General features: G+C 42.1%; 1 protein-coding gene across 1 annotated transcript; it reads left to right on the plus strand.

Annotated features, from left to right (window-relative positions):
- Positions 1 to 561: 561 nt before the first annotated feature.
- On the plus strand, positions 562 to 18,318 carry opn8b (opsin 8, group member b; the record flags this gene model as incomplete). Its single annotated transcript, XM_080744881.1, has 4 exons — positions 562 to 631; positions 15,813 to 16,106; positions 17,097 to 17,413; positions 17,959 to 18,318. 4 exons carry the CDS (start codon positions 562 to 564, stop codon positions 18,316 to 18,318), a joined length of 1,041 nt encoding a protein of 346 aa, XP_080601007.1.
- Between the last annotated feature and the right edge of the window lie 1,964 nt (positions 18,319 to 20,282).

Consider the following 20,282-nt stretch of genomic DNA (forward strand, 5'->3'; position numbering starts at 1 on the left):
TGATGTCAAATTAATAGCCTATAGGCTACACATTCTCGTGCAGCAACGCCGTGCTTGCTAAAAATGTGTCCAATGGGGGTGCTGAGTGTATTGGGGGTGGGTATAATGTAATCCTGTGCCTAGTAGTTTAGTAGTCACAGTGGCTCACACTACAGTACAGCTCTGGCTGGCGCTAGCTCTGCGCAATGGGCTACCTCTGCCCGACGTGTACACTCCATGCGTGCAGCACACTGAGCACAGATGCTCTTTTTCTCCAGGAGGATCAATAAGGCAAGACTTGGTGTTCCAAAACAGGACATTCCGGTCCACACCGATCAACCCCGTTGAACTCCGTCCATCCATGGGCTACATAAAGGATAATTCGCTTGCTGCGCTCTGAGGAGAGCTGCCCATTACGCGGCGTCTAAACCAGTGGTTTTTCGCCTCATATGAGTCAGATGGATTTGATACCTAAGGCTTAGGGAAGGTTACACGCTGGTGTGGATACCGATTTGGTCCCCATGAAAGTGCATCATCTCTCCATTAATTCCCTAGACTAATTTAGCAGCGCTCACCTTTCCGATGGATATCTATGCGTCCAAATTGTCACCTGCGCTCGACATTGGAACCGGGGTTTTCCTGCTAGTTACAGGTAAGTCTGGCTGTTCTTTTATGGATTATTGTAGTTGTCGGCTGTGACTGGCTTGCTGGATCATGCGTTTCGCCTGCATGGTCAAATTAAGTGGTGGGAAAAAGTAGCCTACTCACAATCATTTCTTACTTTACTTAAGTAAAAGTATCAATACTGCAATTTAGAAATATTCTGTCACAAGTAAAAGTCTGGAATTAAAAATGTACTCGAGTAAAAGTACAATATTCCATTTCAAGTGTTCAAATGTAGGCTATAAAAGCTTTTGAAAATAGCAAATCTGCTATTTTGGCCGAAATGTATAGGCCTATAGGCTATATATAGCCTATAGGGCTGCTGAGTGCTGACATATGGTTAATGCATGCTTTGTAATATACAAATCTACAAAGTAACTAGAAACTCAAGTTTTCTAATAATTGTAGTGGAGTAAAAGTAAAACAATATTTGCCTCTCAACATTGTACTTGAGCAACATTAACAGCACATTCCCTGCTCCACAGCTATAGGCTTTTGTGAAATCGGACTTTTTTGTGAATTTGACCGTATATTTGACTATGTTTCTGAAGGAAAGCCTCTCTATCGTTCAAACACACACCTTATAGCCTATTACACACTTGAAAGAAGACTTCTGTATCTGACATTGCTGAGTCAAGCAGTGGTGTAAAGTACATGTAGTAGGCCTACGTACTCAAGTAGGCTACTGTACTTAAGGTCTAATAATTTAGAGGTATTTTTACTTTAAGTATTTCCAATTTTCTGCACTTTTACTTCTACTCCACTACATCTCAGAGGCAAACATTATACATCAATTAGGTCTACTTTAGTTACTACTAGTTAGAGTTAGATTTTCATTATTATTAAACATGCATTAAAGTGATCCCTGACTAATACGACAAATATGCCTTAATACATTATAATTGTCCTCTATAACTACAATGTAAAATTAAAAACACCTCAATTATTTTATTTATTCTAGAAATAGCTAATCTTTCACTCAGCAGGGGAAATGCCCGTCGCAAGTTGATGATGTCATAAATGTCAAGTGTGATCTATCCCTATGGAATTTATGGCATGCATGTGAAAATAAAAACAAACTTAATACTTCCTATGGTTAATATGAGCATCAAATCATTATTTCAAATGTGTTTGTGTTTTGTTTTTTTGCACATGCATGCCATAAAAATGACACATGACATTTATGACATCATCAACTTGCGACAGGCATTTCCCCTACTGAGTGAAAGATTAGCTATTTCTAGAAGAAATAAAATATTTAAGGTGTTTTAAATTTTACATTGTAGTTATAGAGGACAATTATAATGTATTAAGACATATTTGTCGTATTAGTCAGGGATCACTTTAACCACTAATTTATAGCCTACTTCGGATTTTAGAAAATAGCCGATCTACAAGCTCACAACTCATAACATGTTGTGAGCTTGTAGATCAGCTATTTTCAAAACATCAGGCTACATTTACTGAACTCTTGAAATAGGACATTCTGCATAATGAGTACATTTTGGTACTTGAAGTATATTTTCATACTTACTTGTATTTGAGTATTTTTAGATTGTGGTATTGATACTTTTACTCAAGTAAAAACATTGAGACATTTTCCCCACCCCACCCCCAAGAGACCAGCCATGCGACCAGCAATTTCACTAACATAATTAACACATTGATTTACTGTATTTTCCCTACAGGCATCAATAAAGGTCTATCTTAATCTCATTTCAACAATGTTAAATGTTCACTTAAAACGTGCCAAAACCTAAACATGATTTAACATTGCAACTAAGTAGGTTACTACAGCATAATATGGTTGGCTGTCTTCCATGTGGTAACATGTCACTGTGTCACCAAGCCTTGGTTTTCCCCTGAGATAATCACTCTCATTCATTCATCATGAGTGCATGCAGTATAGGGATTTCAGTACTTCAGGCAATAGCTTTACAATGGTAATACAAAAGAACAGCAATGTTTGGAACAATACAGTAGTTGTTATATCATTGCACAAATAACCCTAACCCTACTATACAGTCCACAAATCTGTCCGTCTGGGTTAGGCTTTCCATTTCTCCAGAACCGCTCATCCAACTGACCTCACACTTAACCCTGGATACTGCTGTTGCCCCAAGGAAGCAGTGTCGAGTGTGACTTAATATTTGGAAGGTGTATTGCTGAGGGCCCAAAGAAGTGCAGTGCAGAGTGAGACATCTATTGGATTTGGCTCAGGGGTTCTCCTAGCTCTGGTCCATCGCGTCACCTCCCGGAGACGCTCTGACAGACCCGTCGGCAAATGAATAGACCGCGTTTTCTCAGCCCCTACCAGTGCTCAACTTGAGTCAAAATAAACAAAACTACTTCACTAATCACCAAACCAAAGGTAGTTTTGCGTTGTTGAAAGTCTATTCTCCGCGGTAGTGAGCCCCTCAGCACCCCACCTACTCTGTAAAATACATTATTTTTGTCATGAAATAAAACACACCCACCTCGAGCCACCCAGCGGCCACCGCAGATACAAAGGTTCACAACCCGGAAATAAGCGGCGGTCGAGTTGGATGCACTTTATTTCATGCCAAAAATAGTGTATTTTACAGAGTAGGTGGGGTGCTGGGGGGCTCACCACCGTGGAGAATAGACAACAACGCAAAACTACCTTTGGTTTGGTGAGTAGTGAAGTAGTTTTGTTTATTTTGACTGAAGTTGAGCACTCGTAGGGGCTGAGAAAAAGCGGTCTATTCATTTGCCGACAGGTCTGTCAGAGCGTCACCGGGAGGTGACGCGATGGACCAGAGCTAGGGTTCTCCAGAACCAGCGTGGCCTGCTCAGACTAGGCAAGCGCATCTTGAAAGAGCATCTTTCTTGCACAGGCACAGCAGCCATTTTGGAGAGAAGTTGGGTCTCTTCTCACTTCCCTCACAGGTGTTACCAATAATAGTCTACTAACTAGAAGCTCGGCCGCCCAATTATAGTATAATGAATAGGGATGTCCCGATACCACTTTTTGCTGACCGAGTACAATCTACGAGTACTTCATTTTGAGTACTCGCCGATACCGAGTACCGATACGAGTACAATTAATAATACAAAATGTCTTTAAATTACGTTTTTTTTTTTTTTTTATCAGATGTTCTTCACTTTCTGGCTGTATATAACACATTAAATTGCATTGCTTTCCCAGAACATGGCACAACTGCCACACATTTCACTTTTTTTTTCAGGTTTAGCCCATGGAAATACCTGTACTGTGCATGATCTTCTAGATCTGCTATGCTCAAACATTTTGTATTTTTACTTTTGATACTTTAAGAGCTCACAACCCGGCGTTGTGAGCTTGTAGATTGGCTATTTTCGGCAAAGAGGTTTGGTGTAAAGGGGAAAAAGAGCAGACTAAGTACAGAGTGAAAGGTCAAGTTTATTAAGTATTGATGGTTCAAGTGGTTAAATATATAAAAACAAAAATTGACATGAATCCAAAATACACAATGATTGTGCTGTCAAACGATGAAACTATATGGAATCTATGAAAAGGTTGTGGGGGTCCCTGCTTCATCTCTCTCTCAACGAAGGGGTCCTTGGCCTGAAAACATTAAAGACCCCTGTACAAGGTCATTAGTAGATTACACTCAAACGTGAGGAGGCCTGGCTGTGCTGCCATGGTGGAATGGGGGGGTTCAGATCTTCACAGGGACTTTGATTTATCAAATAATAATTCATCAAATCATGAGAACTGAAACTCTGATGAGGCTTTTGATCCTGACCGTGTGTTAGTTTAGATTAGTGTATTTGATCAACTCCCAGTAGCAAGCATACATCTTATCTTAGCCACACCAACTCACAACGGCCAAAGACTGATTTTGTTCGGCTATTCCCAACATTCGGTCGTGTTGGAAGTCACCATTATTACAGAAATATATACTGCATGCTATGCTGAACGTAATCCACTTAGTGTCATCTTTTCAAAATGCATATTTACCGTACAGTTTGTGTTTGTATGCTTATTTCGCAATACCTATTGCACAATCCTCTGTAGAGTGAAGTGTCATTATCATCACAAAAGTATCGGGTTTCAAGAGGGAAGGGGGGGTCAGATGGAGAGCGAGAGAGAGAGAGAGAGAGAGAGAGAGAGAGAGAGATCTAGAACACTATAGAATCAAAAACATAGATCTAGAATATATAGAATTCATAGATATAGAACACAGAATCAAAAACAGATCTAGAACACAGAATATGTACAGTACAGTAGGCCTACAGCACAGTAAGGTACAGTAAGTTACAGTAAAGTACAGTAAGGTACAGTAAGGTAAAGTACAGTAAGGTACGGTACGGTACAGTACAGTACGATATGGTACAGTAAGGTACACACACATGGTATAGCTGCTCAGATTCACCGCTCCACTTCGAACCGGCTGGACTGGGCCCACACACAGTAGGCATTGCAGGGCTGGGCCCCCACACAATAGGCGTTGCAGGGCCGGAATGGGCCCCCACACAGTAGGCATTGCACGGCCGGACTGGGCCCCCACACTGTAGGTGGTGCAGGTCCGGAATGGTGGTGCAGGGCCGGACTGGGGCATCACACAGTAGTCGTTGGAGGGCCAGACTGGGCCCCTTCGCAGTAGGCGGTGCAGGGCCGGACGGGGGCATCACACAGTAGGCGTTGCAGGGCCAGACTGGGCCCCCACGCAGTAGGCGGTGCAGGGCCGGACTGGGGCATCACACAGTAGGCGTTGCAGGGCCAGACTGGGCCCCCACACAGTAGGCGGTGCAGGGACGGACTGGGCCCCCATGCAGTAGGCGGTGCAAGGCTGAACTGGGCCCCCACGCAGTAGGCGTTGCAGGGCCGTATCAGTTGGATCACTGCTGCAACGTAGCTGTGAGCGCCTTCAAAGCAGGTGCGATCTCTAGATGTGAGCGGACCGAAGGGCCGCGAACTTCTAGTTTATACAAGTCTTACATCCACAAAAGCATATGAGCACTGTTTGAGGTGATCAAAAGGAATAGGCTGAAGCTATAAAGCTTATGAATGCATAATTATGCTACATATTCATGGTTTAAGATAGAAAAGAAATTGTGATTACAAGCCCAAATACATCAGCAATAGCAAATCAAAGAATAGCAAATCAAAGAATGCCTGTCCTACATATTCATGGTTTAAGATACAGTAATATGTTATAAGAGTATACAAGTTCACCATATAAAGAGAAACAATGTGACATGCTTAGATGCCCCTGTGGGCTCGCATACATTGGCAAAAACTCTAGAGCTCTCAAAACGAGAATTTCAGAACACAGAAGCAATATCAGAAATCCTGATCAGAAGAGTCCCTTTGCCTTACATTTTAGAACGTTCAAACATAGTGTTTCAGCTCTCAGTTATGTTGGCTTCAGCTTCCACGGCGAGGCGGTGATAGTAATGAATTATATTGGACTAGACCTTACCCGTTCGAATATATGTGCTGCAAAATATGTGCAGAGTGTGGGTTTTGGGGAAAGTAACTGTAACTGCATGGTGCGTGCGTGAGAATATGTGGGAGCATCATAATGTAAGGAGCAGCCCATGGAGGAGTGTATATTTATGATGGATACAAATAATTTAACAGCAAAATTAGGTGAATAGAAGTATGAGAAGTATGAGGATGTATTTGCTCCACATAAGTTTTCTATACCCGTTGGAAGATGAGACACACATCACCCGTTGCATGCGTGACCCATGGAGAGAGAGAGAGAGAGAGAGAGAGAGAGAGAGAGAGACTGCAACATTCCTAACTGTGAGAGAGGTGTGTGTGGGCCCGGGGCTACAGATCCCATGGCCTGGAGGAACGGACCGTAACCCTGACAACAGGCTGTAGAGCTGTAGAGTGAAGAAACGCTAATAAATCGCTAGAATTTGGGAAAAATTAAATTCGGGCTCCGTCACCGTGTGTATAATGCTAATGACCAATGCCATGTCGCTGAAGCGAGTGAATAGATAATGCATTTTGTGCATTTTGTGACCGACTTTGTGACTGACTGACTGACCTCTCTCTCTAATTATATGTTAGATATATGCTCTTAACACCATGTCACCCAAGGGTTTAAATGAAGAAATTGACATTCGCCCCATTTCATAAATAGTCTGTGTTCAGTTTGGGTGCCCGATAGATACTCCTCGGTTCTCTGTGTCTGTGCTTTTCCTGTTGTTCTGCCTGAAAACATTGCACCTTGTAAAACTATAGAAGCGCCTCTATATTGTTTCACACTTTATGACATTATGATAGCTTTATTGAGTTTGAAATACCTACACTGTGTATTCAAGTGGTAGTAGTAAGCCTTGCTGAGCCATGAGGCCCATAGGGCAGGAGCATATCTCCTGATTCTGTAGTGTGAGGCAGCTTGATGTACAAGTAATCCCCCTGGAAATGACATTAGTATGTCGCAGGGACTTACTCCCAATCCAATTGAATTGGCCTATTCAAGTGGTACTAGGTTTATATGCCCCACATTGTATACATACTGTATGTTTCTATTGTTTAGGTCTATGTGAATATTGGTTTTCATATGAATATTGGGTTTCATACAATGTTACATGTTGACACTTATAGGGCCTCCATCCCCCTTTTTTAATGCAGCGATGTATTTAATCATACCAGAATGGCCATTGGTCATGTGTCCTTGTGTCTGATGTCAACAGCAGCAATACATTGTGGGATCATGTTGTTTATTATGGGTGTCTCTAAACTTCAGTCTGAGGAAGGGCAAGAGCCTGAAACGTCACAGCAGCACTCAGGTGCAATAAAACATTGAACGTTTCTACAACTGCAGCCCACAGTGTGTGAGAGTTCTCTTCTAGTTTTCACACTAACTGGACCACACAAAGCATCAAATTTGAAAATATGAATGAAAAAAAAGACGGAGGCACCATGGACTATGATGTTTGTGGACAACATTATGATTTTTAGTGAGTGGATGAAACAGGTTTAAAAAAGTCTAGAAAGGTGGAGGAATGTACTACTAGAGAGAAGAGGAATGAAAGGTGGAGGAATGTACTACTAGAGAGAAGAGGACTGAAAGGTGGAGGAATGTACTACTAGACAGAAGAGGAATGAAAGGTGGAGGAATGTACTACTAGACAGAAGAGGAATGAAAGGTGGAGGAATAATGTACTACTAGACAGAAGAGGAACGAAAGGTGGAGGAATAATGTACTACTAGACAGAAGAGGAATGAAAGGTGGAGGAATAATGTACTACTAGACAGAAGAGGAATGAAAGGTGGAGGAATGTACTACTACAGAAGAGGAATGAAAGGTGGAGGAATGTACTACCAGACAGAAGAGGAATGAAAGGTGGAGGAATGTACTACTAGACAGAAGAGGAATGAAAGGTGGAGGAATGTACTACTAGACAGAAGAGGAATGAAAGGTGGAGGAATGTACTACCAGACAGAAGAGGAATGAAAGGTGGAGGAATAATGTACTACTAGACAGAAGAGGAATGAAAGGTGGAGGAATGTACTACTAGACAGAAGAGGACTGAAAGGTGGAGGAATGTACTACTAGACAGAAGAGGAATGAAAGGTGGAGGAATGTACTACCAGACAGAAGAGGAATGAAAGGTGGAGGAATGTACCACTAGAGAGAAGAGGAATGAAAGGTGGAGGAATGTACTACCAGACAGAAGAGGAATACAAGTCAGGAGGACGGGTGCGGGAACGAGAAGGAGGACAACGGAACAGTGAGGACATAAGGAGTGGAGGTGGCGAAGGTGAATACATTTAAATACCTGGGGTCAACTATAGTAATATGGAGTGTGGAAGAGAGGTGAAGAAGAGAGTGCAGGCAGGGTGGAACGGATGGAGGAAAGTGTGATTTGTGACAAAAGGGTACCAGCAAGAGTGAGAGCCTGAGGGAGGATGTATAAGACGTAGTAAGACCAGCCATGCGACCAGCCATTTGACAAAAAATACGGCATTATACTCTAGCAGTATTTGCAGTATATATGCAACGATTTAGTGTAGTTTCTCTACAGGGATCAATAAAGGTCTATTTTAATCTTATGCATAAAGGCACTTGTGGCTCAGGGGATGTTAATAAGCTACAGCAATAAACTTTTCATTTATGAGAATGTAGATTGCCCGCCAACCGAATATTTATGTCTGTGAACACTAATAATGGAGGCAGAAACCGAACATGTTCATCTTTAACAGACAGTAAAACATAAGGCGGACAGCATTACCAAGCGATGTAGCAAGTCTTCAACCCTGGCTGAATGTAACCTAATATACTAACCAAATAACAAGAACGTGTATATGGGCAAACCTCTCTAAAAACATCCCACATGACATGACTGTGTTACAATCTCTTAAGGCAAGAGTTCCAAAACTTCTCAGGCCGCTAATCATATTTGAACAGGAAACCCCCCACCCTGCCGAACTACAAGCCCAAGCAACGTCTCACACTGCTAAATCATTTTGGGGTCCCCCTGGGGTACAATAAACACAGTATAAGTAAACAGATTTCTCTCTCTCTGTAGACTCTTAGGACTCCCAAGTAATGTCTTTGATCTGCTCCTTTAATTATTTTTGAGAGCTGATTGAACTGCATGATTGGAATGACAGATGAGATCATGAGATCCAGGGCTATTCATAATAAATGGTAAATAGTCCATTTAATTAGCCTTTATCCAAAGCGCTTTACATTGTGTATTACATGCACCCATTCACACACACTTTCATACACCAATGGCAGAGGAAACCATGAATGGCACCAACCTGCTCAGTGCGAGCAGTTAGGGGTTCAGTCTTGCTCAAGGACAATTCGACTCTAACCCAGGGGAGCTGGGGATTGAACCAGGCAGGAACCTTCTTCTACGCACCTGAGCTACTACTGACTTACACTCAATAGAACATTCGGGGCTGTAGCCCCAGAAGCCTACCCCTAATGACATCCATGACCAACACCAGATTTACATCCCTTCAACACATGATACTGCAATGTTAGGATGAACACTACTCTAAACTACTACATTCGCCCGTAAGGACGCATGCACAGCGGCACCAGAGGAGTAGCTGTTTTCCCATCCCCGGAACTACAGCTATCTGTGGCTATATTAAAACCATTAATACTGAGGCCCAGCGCAGTGATTCGTCTCCATCAGCAACAGGAGACCACTCGAACCAAACCGGAAAGTGGATAAAGACACCCCTAGATTACCCTCCCATCCTCCATTTCCACCCTACCTAACGCCTTGCCCTACGCCCTACCCGTCTTTGATGCCGGCAGCCCTAAACAGTGTGCGAACGGCACCCCCCCCCCCCAGCAATGATTGCACCAGACAAGTAGTCTGGCTAGGATGTCATCCTGTAACATCCACTGGGCTCCACTCACTCTCTAGAGCCCCTGCCACTTACTGGGCTCTCTCTTTTGTAGTGCACCGTGTCTATGCAATCATGTCCAGCCATGACTGATCAGCTCACAGAGTTTCTGACAGAGACCCTTGGCAGGCCTAGGCCCATTGGAAGGGGTCAGTCCATCTTTATAATTGGGCTGACTTATACCCACTGTTCCAGAGCCTGACCCTCATTTCCAGACTGGCTAAACCAAAAAGGGCCCACATACAGAGGCACAAGTACCGAGCATGCCTAGTGCAATGAAGTCTCGGCTCATTCAGATACATAAATATATACTGCCCTTTAAAAATGATTTAAAATAGGAAAATAGCTGATCTACAAGCACACAACACATCGCACCAATTAGTTTTGTGTGACAGTCTTGTATGATGAAGCGGGGCTTTACTTTACGAAAAAAAATTACAAATTTACAGATACAATGTTTCTGCCTGACAGTGACGATATCCATGTATGTATTATGTAAGTATGTATGTGTCTATACTGTATATGCTGTGTGTGTATATATATACGTATATGATAGTATTAGGTTCAAGGACAAAAATAACGCACGTCCTCCGTCTTTGGTGCTGAGCCAAAACAGCATAATCATGAAAAAAACAAGGTGTCTCGTAACCCTAACCCTCACTTTAAAATTATCCAAGCCTTTATTCAGCAGCATGCAAGAAATGAACAACTTTTCGACCTTGCAGTCTTTGTCGAGTGGTATTTTTAGTATGAGCCTAATCCCATTGAACATGTTCTGTTTTGTAAATCCTTTAAGACCTCAATCATGTAAATAATGTGTGTTGGGGCCCTTAGGCGGTCTCTGGCCCGAGGGGCCATACACTCGGGATCCAGCCCTGGTGCAATCCATTAGTCTTTGATTGCCTCCAAAGGCGCCTAACCCGGGTTCACTGCACTTAATATATTACTTTATCATCTTTAAATAAGTCATGCTGAGAGAAGCTGCTTGTGGAATGTCTTAGCGATATGTCTTAAATAATAACTTCAATACAGTATATTTTGCTTGGCATCAGTTCAGTCAATGGGTAGCCTATAGGAGCTGTCAGGATATCCAATTACCCGGGTCCAGTTTTGTGGCGATGGATGTACTCAGATGAAGGTACCCAGCTAATTAATAAAGATCAAAAAGAACTCACACATGTCATCCCGAATTAACCAGATTAGTGCGTGGAGAAATATTATGATGGCACAGCTTCTGTCTTCTAATGAGCCTGTTTAAGAGCCTGTTTCATGGTTCAAGTATCCTACCTGGAGTCATGAGTTCATAGAGTCTCTGTTATAATTGTGTGACCGACTTGAGTTGATGTACTGTGATGAGATGAAATGAGGGCTCTGTCTCATGCTCATTATATAAAACCCCTTGATCATAATAATTTAACGGTCTGAGGCACACATAGCCTACTACTTATAATGCTGCAATCAATGCATGCATACATTAAAGTCGAATAAACTGACCTCCCACTTGATACAGATGAGACGTGCATGTTATACCTCGAGGACATTGGGCTGTGTAAAATTGCCTAGAGGGTGGGTCTGGGTAATGTTACTTGCAAGGCGCATCGTTGCTCCAATTATCTGCTCCAAACTTGGCACAATGTTTAGGGGTCTGTCATGAGAATACTCTTCACCAGAGGTTACATGGGGCCACACGTTCACCGTTGCTTCCATCCACATCAAAAACAGTCACACCAATAAAAAGAAAATTGCGCAAATACAGTATGGGGAAGTGGAGCACTAATAGCAGTGTTACATTAGTGTTTAACACTTCAAATGGCTCTTTACCACTGCTCTGATCAGCACAAGATTATGTAGCAGCCTGAAAATGCAAACAATCTTACACGCACACACGCACGCACGCACGCACGCATGCACGCACACACGCACGCACGCACGCACACACACACACACACACACACACACACACACACACACACACGACCTATGTGTGTGTGTGTGTGTGTGTGTGTGTGTACTGTACTGTACTGTATGTAGGCCTACTGTACATATAAATATACACAGGCATCAAGTTTGTTTTGATTAATAATTCACTTAACCTCAGATCAAATGCATGGCTGCGTTAATTTCTGCCCCCTCTGCATACTGAGGCTGGCAAGAGAAGCATATTTCCTTTTGGACCCTGGGCTTCGAATGAGCTCTATTCCAAACAAAAAAACTGCCTTCTTTGATTTCACTCTGGGTCTTGAAAAGGATGGTAATGGAGGTAATGGAGCTTACAATAGCAGTACAGTGTGTGCTCTAATGTTTAGTTTATAGTGGTAATATTATTTGTTGTTGTGATTTTGGTCCATTTGGTATATGTTTAGGATTTTGAGCTTTAGGGTTTCCCACTCCCACTGTGCTGTTTTGGTAGTCAGCATGTTTGCTTCATGGAGTTTTGTCTTGTTTTCCTTCCTGCCTCTTGGCCAGTGCATACTTGCAAAAGAGACTTTGTCTCAATGCTTTATATAAAGGTTATATATATATATTTACTTATACACGCACACACCTTGGTATGAGCTGACTAAATAGGTAGATAATAGAAATATAATTAATTTATTATTAGGCTAAGTAAAGTACAGTAGCTACATAATACCATGATAGTTATGTATTAAACAGGGACGTGCTGGCCATTGGGAAAAGCGGGACAACTCCTGACGGCCGGTTCGTTACCGGCCGGTCCAGGTCGGCCATTAGGAAAAAAAATAAAATAAAATGTCGTTTCATTTTGGGGGCTGGGCGGCCAACAAAGTAAATCGTCACTGTCGGGCAGAAACCTTGTATCTCCAAGTTTCAAATTTGTAAATTTTTTCGCAAAGCCCTGCTTCATCATACAAGGCCGTCGCACAAAAGTAGTGAAAACAGCTGATCTACAAGCACACAACGCCTCGCGGTGCAAGGCGTTGTGTGCTTGTAGATCGTCTGTTTTCACTAGTTTAAATCATTTTTAAAATGATAAATACAAAACAAACGGTTTTGGACACAGGTTTCCACCCGACAGTACAGGACAGAGATCATAGTTATACTGTTGCTGCTTCAAGGACAAACGTACTGAACCATAACAAGATAGGCTGTAACATAAACAACAGATATCAGGCCTATTGGAGACATCTAAGCATCTTTCAAGCTGCCCAAATATCATAATGTATTGTAGTAGAAGTATTATAAGTGATGGTAAAATATAAAGGTTAGATACAAGCAGCCATATCATTTCTTCCTCAACACACGGTGACTGCTGGCTTCCCTCCCCGAACACGGGTTAATTAATTGTGTACACTTGACAAAGCCGGGTGTACTCTGGACCCTGTGGTGGTGGGCAGCTAATTTACTGTACCGCTGCGTCACCCGAGCACCGAATTGAATTGGAAAGAGGTCTTTCGGTCCATCTATTCATCTCTGTCACCTCGACCCTCATGACTCCTTATGCAGGCTCTATTGTACAGTAAGTACAGTAGGCACATCCGCTCCTCACTATGACTCTGCTGCCAAGCCAGCTGTCAGCTGCTTTCTCTTGAATGAACACTCATCAAGGGCAATGCTATGGGGCTGTTAATAGTCCAGTCATTTTAGGCCAAAATTAGGCTAAACCTAAAACAAATTGCAATAGTAGCAAACTCAACTGATTTTGTATCCTCAATATGTCCTTAGTGAGAGAAAAAAAGTCCCAAGGAATCCCATCACGGGAAAGTTTTGAAAACGACCTACCTACCTTCACTTACTATACACTACACTATAAAGGAAAATATGACTCCGAAAAAATCTGCGAGGGGTCAAACTAGGGGTTTTTAATTATTCTGAATCCATTGCAAGCATTTGTTTTGCACGAAAAACATTCCTTGGGCAAGAAATGGCCCCTCAAAACGATGGTTTAGTGATGAGTCATCAATTTTCACAGTCTTTTGGGGTCCATTTTTAGCCCAAGGAATGTTTTTCATGCAAAACAAATGCTTGCAATGGATTCAGAATAATTAAAAACCCCTAGTTTGACCCCTCACATCCCACTTAAAGCAGATTTATTCTGAGTCATATTTTCCTTTGTAGTGTAGTGTATAGTAAGTGAAGGTAGGTAGGTCGTTTTCAAATGGGATTCCTTGGGACTTTTTTTCCTTCACTAAGGACATAATGAGGATACAGAATCAGTTGAGTTTGCTACTATTGCAATTTGTTTTAGGTTTTTTCATATAATGACTGGACTATAAGTCTGACATCATTTTGTAGGCAGAGGAGAACTTTTGGGTCCAAAAGGCCCCAGCTCCCGTGAATCTTTTTACTATTTTTACTATTTACTAATTTTTCTTCTCTTTGTTGTTGAAAGGAAAGTGGTAGAATTATACTTTAGTCGTTATTTTTGTCTCGGATCTGTTGAAATAGCGAGGGACAGATATTGACAATAAATCTGCTTGGAGGTCTGACTACAAAATGATGTCACAGCTTAAAAGCCCCATAGCTGCCGTGTCCAACATCTTCTCACACATCATACTGTATGTACTGTATGGGTCTTCATATATATACATATATATACATATATGATTTTACTGTGTACTAACTACTGCTCAGTAGAATGAAAGCACATGCATTATGACTTTGATTTCTGTTCTTTTTTATTAAAACCGTTGTTGGACAACTGTTGGGGGGATTATCTTGTGGCGTCATTTCACCTCTGTGAGGAGGGAAGTCCCATCGCAATTTGCCGGGTTTATTGTCTCCCTAATCTGTTGTATGTGCAGTAAATCTGTACTGTGTTGACGAGAGGGAGGGCTGTCTGTGTGATGAGCAAACAAAGGAACAAATGGTCGTGTCTTTGTCACACCTGACAGCATCCATGACACGTGCACGGGATGGAAAGAAGAATGTGCGGTGTTCTGGTTGCCAGTGGTTACGACGAGAATGGGGCTGTGGTGGAGTGAAAATGAGAGAGACATGAGCAACGGTGATGAAAGAAAATAAGCTTTATCTCTTTACTGGTTTAATTCATTTATTTTTGACAGACAGACAGATAATTTAAAGCTACAATAATAACCGGAAAGATTACACTCAGAGTGCAGACTTTCACCATCAACACTACAACACATCCTGACAAATGATATGCCATTTCCCTATCAGCTATTTTCACTTTTTTAATCAAAATACACAGGTAGGCATTTGGACCTATGAGGTTTCCACCCGACAGCGACCATATCATGTACGAACCATGGGCCAATGGAGATCACTGTCCGAGCTTATGTCTGGCAATTTGTTTTGGGAACCATGGTGATTTTGTCTTTAACTACTACATGTACAGTACGTCTGAAAAGTGAATTTGTGCATGTGTTATGACCTGGCCTAAGGGGTCACCAAGCGCGACAAAATAATGGACTCCCTCCTTCCCAGTCCCCAAACATATCCAGCCAACACCGGTTTAAAAGCCAAAGAATACAATGATTTATTACCAAGGTGACAATAAATGTACATCTGAGTATCAAATCTGTATCAAAATCTGAATAAATAGTAAAAGGTTAATCCTGAGCTGAATAAATCAATAAAACATTTTTCAAAAGTATTTAATAAAAAAAAATTAGTGAAAATAGCAGATCCAGATGTTGTGATCTTATAGATCTGCTATTTTAGTTTGAAACATGTTTTTTTTTCCTCTGGGTACTGAGGCTAGGGAACCACTGATCCAGATGATCAGTGGAACAGCCCTCATAGCGCGCTAAACAGCCGTGACGGATGTCTATTTCAGCATCAGCTTACTAAAGATTTCTCCCCCCAAATGATGTGACATAACACCTCCCCTCTTCTCCCTTTATCTCAGCTGTGCTCTCCATTGTGGGGAACATGCTAGTCCTCATCATGGCATTCAAGAGGTCCTCGAGCATGAAGCCCCCGGAGCTGCTGAGCGTGAACCTGGCACTGACGGACCTGGGAGCGGCTGTCTTCATGTACCCTTTGGCTGTGGCATCTGCTTGGAGCCACCGCTGGCTTGGAGGAGACGCCACCTGCCTCTACTACGGCCTTGTGGGATTCTTCTTCGGCGTGGCCAGCATTATGAACCTTACAATCATAGCCATTGTGCGTTTCATCGTGTCCCTCAGCCTGCAGTCTCCCAGTAAGTGTTTCTTTCTGTGGGAAGAGGCTCGGGTTTCTCTCACCCTCATACTGTACAAGTCGCACGCTTGACTTTGCGAGGTTGAGGTTGCGTGCCAGTGGCGCTCTAAGGATGGAAATGTTGGTCGGCTGGCTGGTTGTTTGGTCGGTGGTTCCAAAACTTTGGACCCAAACAAGATATAGCCTATTGAAAATATAGAATTTCCATAAACATTTCCAAGTTTGTTTTAATTTTTATCTGCACTAGTTAGGGCTCCACAGATCTTTGGATCTTAGGATTGCAAGCACTAACAGGGCTTTTAGACTCTTGTTACATACTGATGTGTATTCTACCAAAAGCTGTTCAGGTTGATATCAGGGTTGATATCAGGGTCAGAATGTCATGGCTCATTCACCTCAGTAAAAGGATAAACTTATAAACATTCACCAGAGACAAGTAGATGTTTAATTTAAGGAAATGAGCACATGCATAAATATCCTTAAACCGGTTTGTTGTTTTCTGATCATTCACTCCTTCTTAGTGGCTGCTTAGAGCCTAACGCAAGCAATTTAGGAGTTTAGGTTGTTCTGTTGTTATAACTGCACTATAAGGTGTTCTGGATAAGAGGATTAGCTAAAGATCCACGTGTTGAGAACCATCTGTATTACATGTCGAAATGGAACACTTTACTTTCAATGAAATCATTATTATTTCAACATAATATTTAGACCTTTTGTGAAATTCAGTTGTCATGGCAGTACTGCAGTACGAAGCACAGGACAGATACAGAAAAAGAGAGACAACTGAGAATAAAATAATAAGAATAATTCAAATCATAACGAGAAAACAGGTAGCAAGGGATTATAGGAATAAAGTACAAAAGAACTAAGGAGATTTAGGGCCACGCTTGGACCTCTGCACTTGGATTGCCAGGGGATTTGCATGTTGATTGAGCTATTACCAGGTTTAAATATGACATGAATCTTAACCTCTCTCTCACCTCTGTGGCAGATGAGAAGATCAGCCGCAGAAACGTGAAGCTCCTGTGCGCATGTACGTGGCTCTACGCTCTGCTCTGGGCCCTGTGCCCTATACTGGGCTGGGGCCGATACGGGCCTGAGCCCTTTGGCCTGTCCTGCTCGCTAGCCTGGGGACAAATGAAGAACGAAGGCTTCTCCTTTGTCATCTCCATGTTCTCCTTCAACCTGGTCATGCCCTCGACAATCATCATCTTCTGCTACGGTGGCATTGTCCTGAAGCTCTTCTACGCATACAAGTACAGTGACCAGATACCTAATGTTATCAAGATGCATCGCAGGCTGCTGATAGTAAGTGGCTTTACTATCACCTTCCACTATCCAGTCTAGGGGATTTGCTTATTTCATCTCTAAACACTATTTTAGTCGTGGATATTTGCTCCTTTCAGATCCTTAAAAGGTACACAAAAAATGTCTTTAATGTTGATGCTTTTACATGTTTTATTATTGCCCGTCTCTGATGTCTGATCAGTCACTCTAAAACCGCACACATTAGTACATATTATTTTCTTATATTACTAGCATATAAAAGAAACACTGTAGCAACAAAATGTGTTATATGCAGTTGACAGTGAATGTAACATGCAAATTACCTCATGACTTGAATCACATTCATACAGTATCATACCATTCAGGAGAAAATATATATAGTTCTGTTACTGAAGGTTGCATTGATAGGTAAACACAGCTCTTCTTCCTCACAGGCTATCAGGAACATAGCGGGAGCTCGCAGCATGCCACTGCTGTGTTTTAAGCAACCGGAGCCCAGGCAACAGTTGTCATAATCTCGAGATTCAAGGTTTTGTAACGGACCATATTTGTTTGTTTTTTTGCAGATCGCCTTTCTGATCAGTGTGGGCTTCATTGGCTGCTGGGCGCCTTATGGTATTGTCAGTCTGTGGTCCATCTTCAAAGACAGTGCCTCCATCCCCCCTGAGGTCAGCCTACTGCCCTGCATGTTTGCCAAGACATCCACAATGTACAATCCGTTCATCTACTACGCCTTCAGCAAGACATTCAAAAGCGAGGTGAAGAAGCTAGGCTGGATATGTGGAGGCTCAAACGCATGCCATGCAACTAGCATGCATCTGGATGAGAGTGTTTACATGGAGGCCAATAAGAAGACGGCCAAGGTAGCCAGGCCTAATGACGTTCATTCAGCCTTCGAAGTGAGCAGAGAGACTGTGGCTCAGTAATGGCTTAAGGATTGCAGCGTGTGTCCATCTGAAAAAGAATCATCCCTTTCTGAATTAAAACATTAAACAAGGGTGCTGCAGTAATTTCCGTTCAGGCAGACAACAGGAAATCTAAGAGAGAGACAATGTGAGAGAAACAGAAAGCATACTTTGATGGGATTACAAATGCCTGGAAGCAAATGCCTGAAAACATAAGTCAGGTAAATGTTATTGGTATATCACATTTGACACCAGGAGATTCAACATTAAAACCTCACTTAAAACTACACAAAGAACTGAAAAATATGCAAATGTTATACAATATACTGTATAAGTATAGCCACCACACGCGCGCGCACGCACGCACGCACGCACGCACGCACGCACGCACGCACGCACGCACGCACGCACGCACGCACGCACGCACGCACGCACGCACGCGCGCACACACACACACACACACACACACACACACACACACACACACACACTCTCTTTATAAACCACACAGTAGTACAGTATGTGAGGTGACAAGATTATAATTATAACTAATCTTTATGAGGGAAACATGGAAGCCCATTTACGCCACAGAATTAAATTATAGTTACAATCCGGGACTTATTTTAATGAATAAAATGTTATTTTAAACCTTAATCTGTATGGCAGAATATGTTAATATGTTAACACAAAAGTGTGCTGCTCAGAGCGCAGCTCCCCACCAGGCCAGGTTGCCTACCCAGGGCTGTGATGCAACCTGTTATAGAGCCACCATGAAGCCGATTTGAAACATTTGGGGTGGCGGTTCTTCCTTGGCCTACTGGAAGTGTGTGTGCACATTTTCATGCCAATTGAATACTGCATTCATTATTGGCAAATTGGTGTACCAATTGCCAAAATGGTGGAAGATCTTGACCTACGGTTAAAGCCAAAAAGGAAATTGTCCAGTTATAGCGCCACCGTATGGCAGATTTAAAAGATCTTGTAAATAGGGTTCATAGAAACGACTGGGAAATGAAAGAAAGAAAGAATCGTGTTATCGATCTGAGAGAATTCAACTGGCTAACCTTGATTGTCAATAATATTTATGGTAATTTAACTTTGTCTATAACAAAAAATCTATATTTTTTCCTGTACCACCACACTCAGAGGTAGGGTAAGTGATTTCACTTAAGTTTCAGTTTCAGTTTTCATGTAGGTGACAGGCGGGGGCCTTTCTCCAATCATGATCGAGTGGGGGTGGGCCTTGGTGCGCGTAAGGCGCACCAAGTGCACTCAGGTGCACTCAACCATGATTGGAGGAAGGCCCCACTCTATCCTGATTGGAGGAAAACCTGTCACCCGACAGTTTTGGTGGAGCAACTGAAACTGCTTTTTTCTCCTCACAGGGGATAAGGCTGAAGTCCAAATATGAAGTCATTTAAATTAATTTCATTTAATTCAAATAACAAAATTGGTCTAATTTGAATTAAGTGAAATGACTTACCCTACCTTTAAGAAAGTTTCACTCATTCTGTAATGAAGTTATTTAATATCTCGAGCTGATATTATAAGCTGACTTATGAGATGATATTTCACCCAGCAGCAGAGTCGTATGAATAATGTATCCAGACTACTCCAGCTTTCACACACCCGGATTAAAAGTCTGAAAGCAGGTGCGTAAGTGAAACAGGGACAATCAACAATAAAAAATAAGCCGCCCACTGCCACTTGCAATGTACACGTAGGATGATTTATTAGTAGAGCAACATTTAGGTCACACACAACCTTCAGGCATCATCTTTTATTGTTGATATCCAGAGATGTTATGCTGATTCTAAATCCTCAGTAGCTTTCAGGGAGTTTTCAGGGTAGTTACCACTTGTCACACCTACTGTATATACTGTCAGTCCTACTTTATTGCTGTCATTTGACAAAAAGAAATATAGGCCTACAGTATTATTAAAAAAGAAAAACATGTTGCAGAAAAATATTTAGAATGGACACGT

This window comes from Nannobrachium achirus, assembly GCF_963921795.1.
Source record: "Nannobrachium achirus genome assembly, chromosome: 16".
In the NCBI taxonomy this organism is placed as follows: Eukaryota; Metazoa; Chordata; class Actinopteri; order Myctophiformes; family Myctophidae; genus Nannobrachium; species Nannobrachium achirus.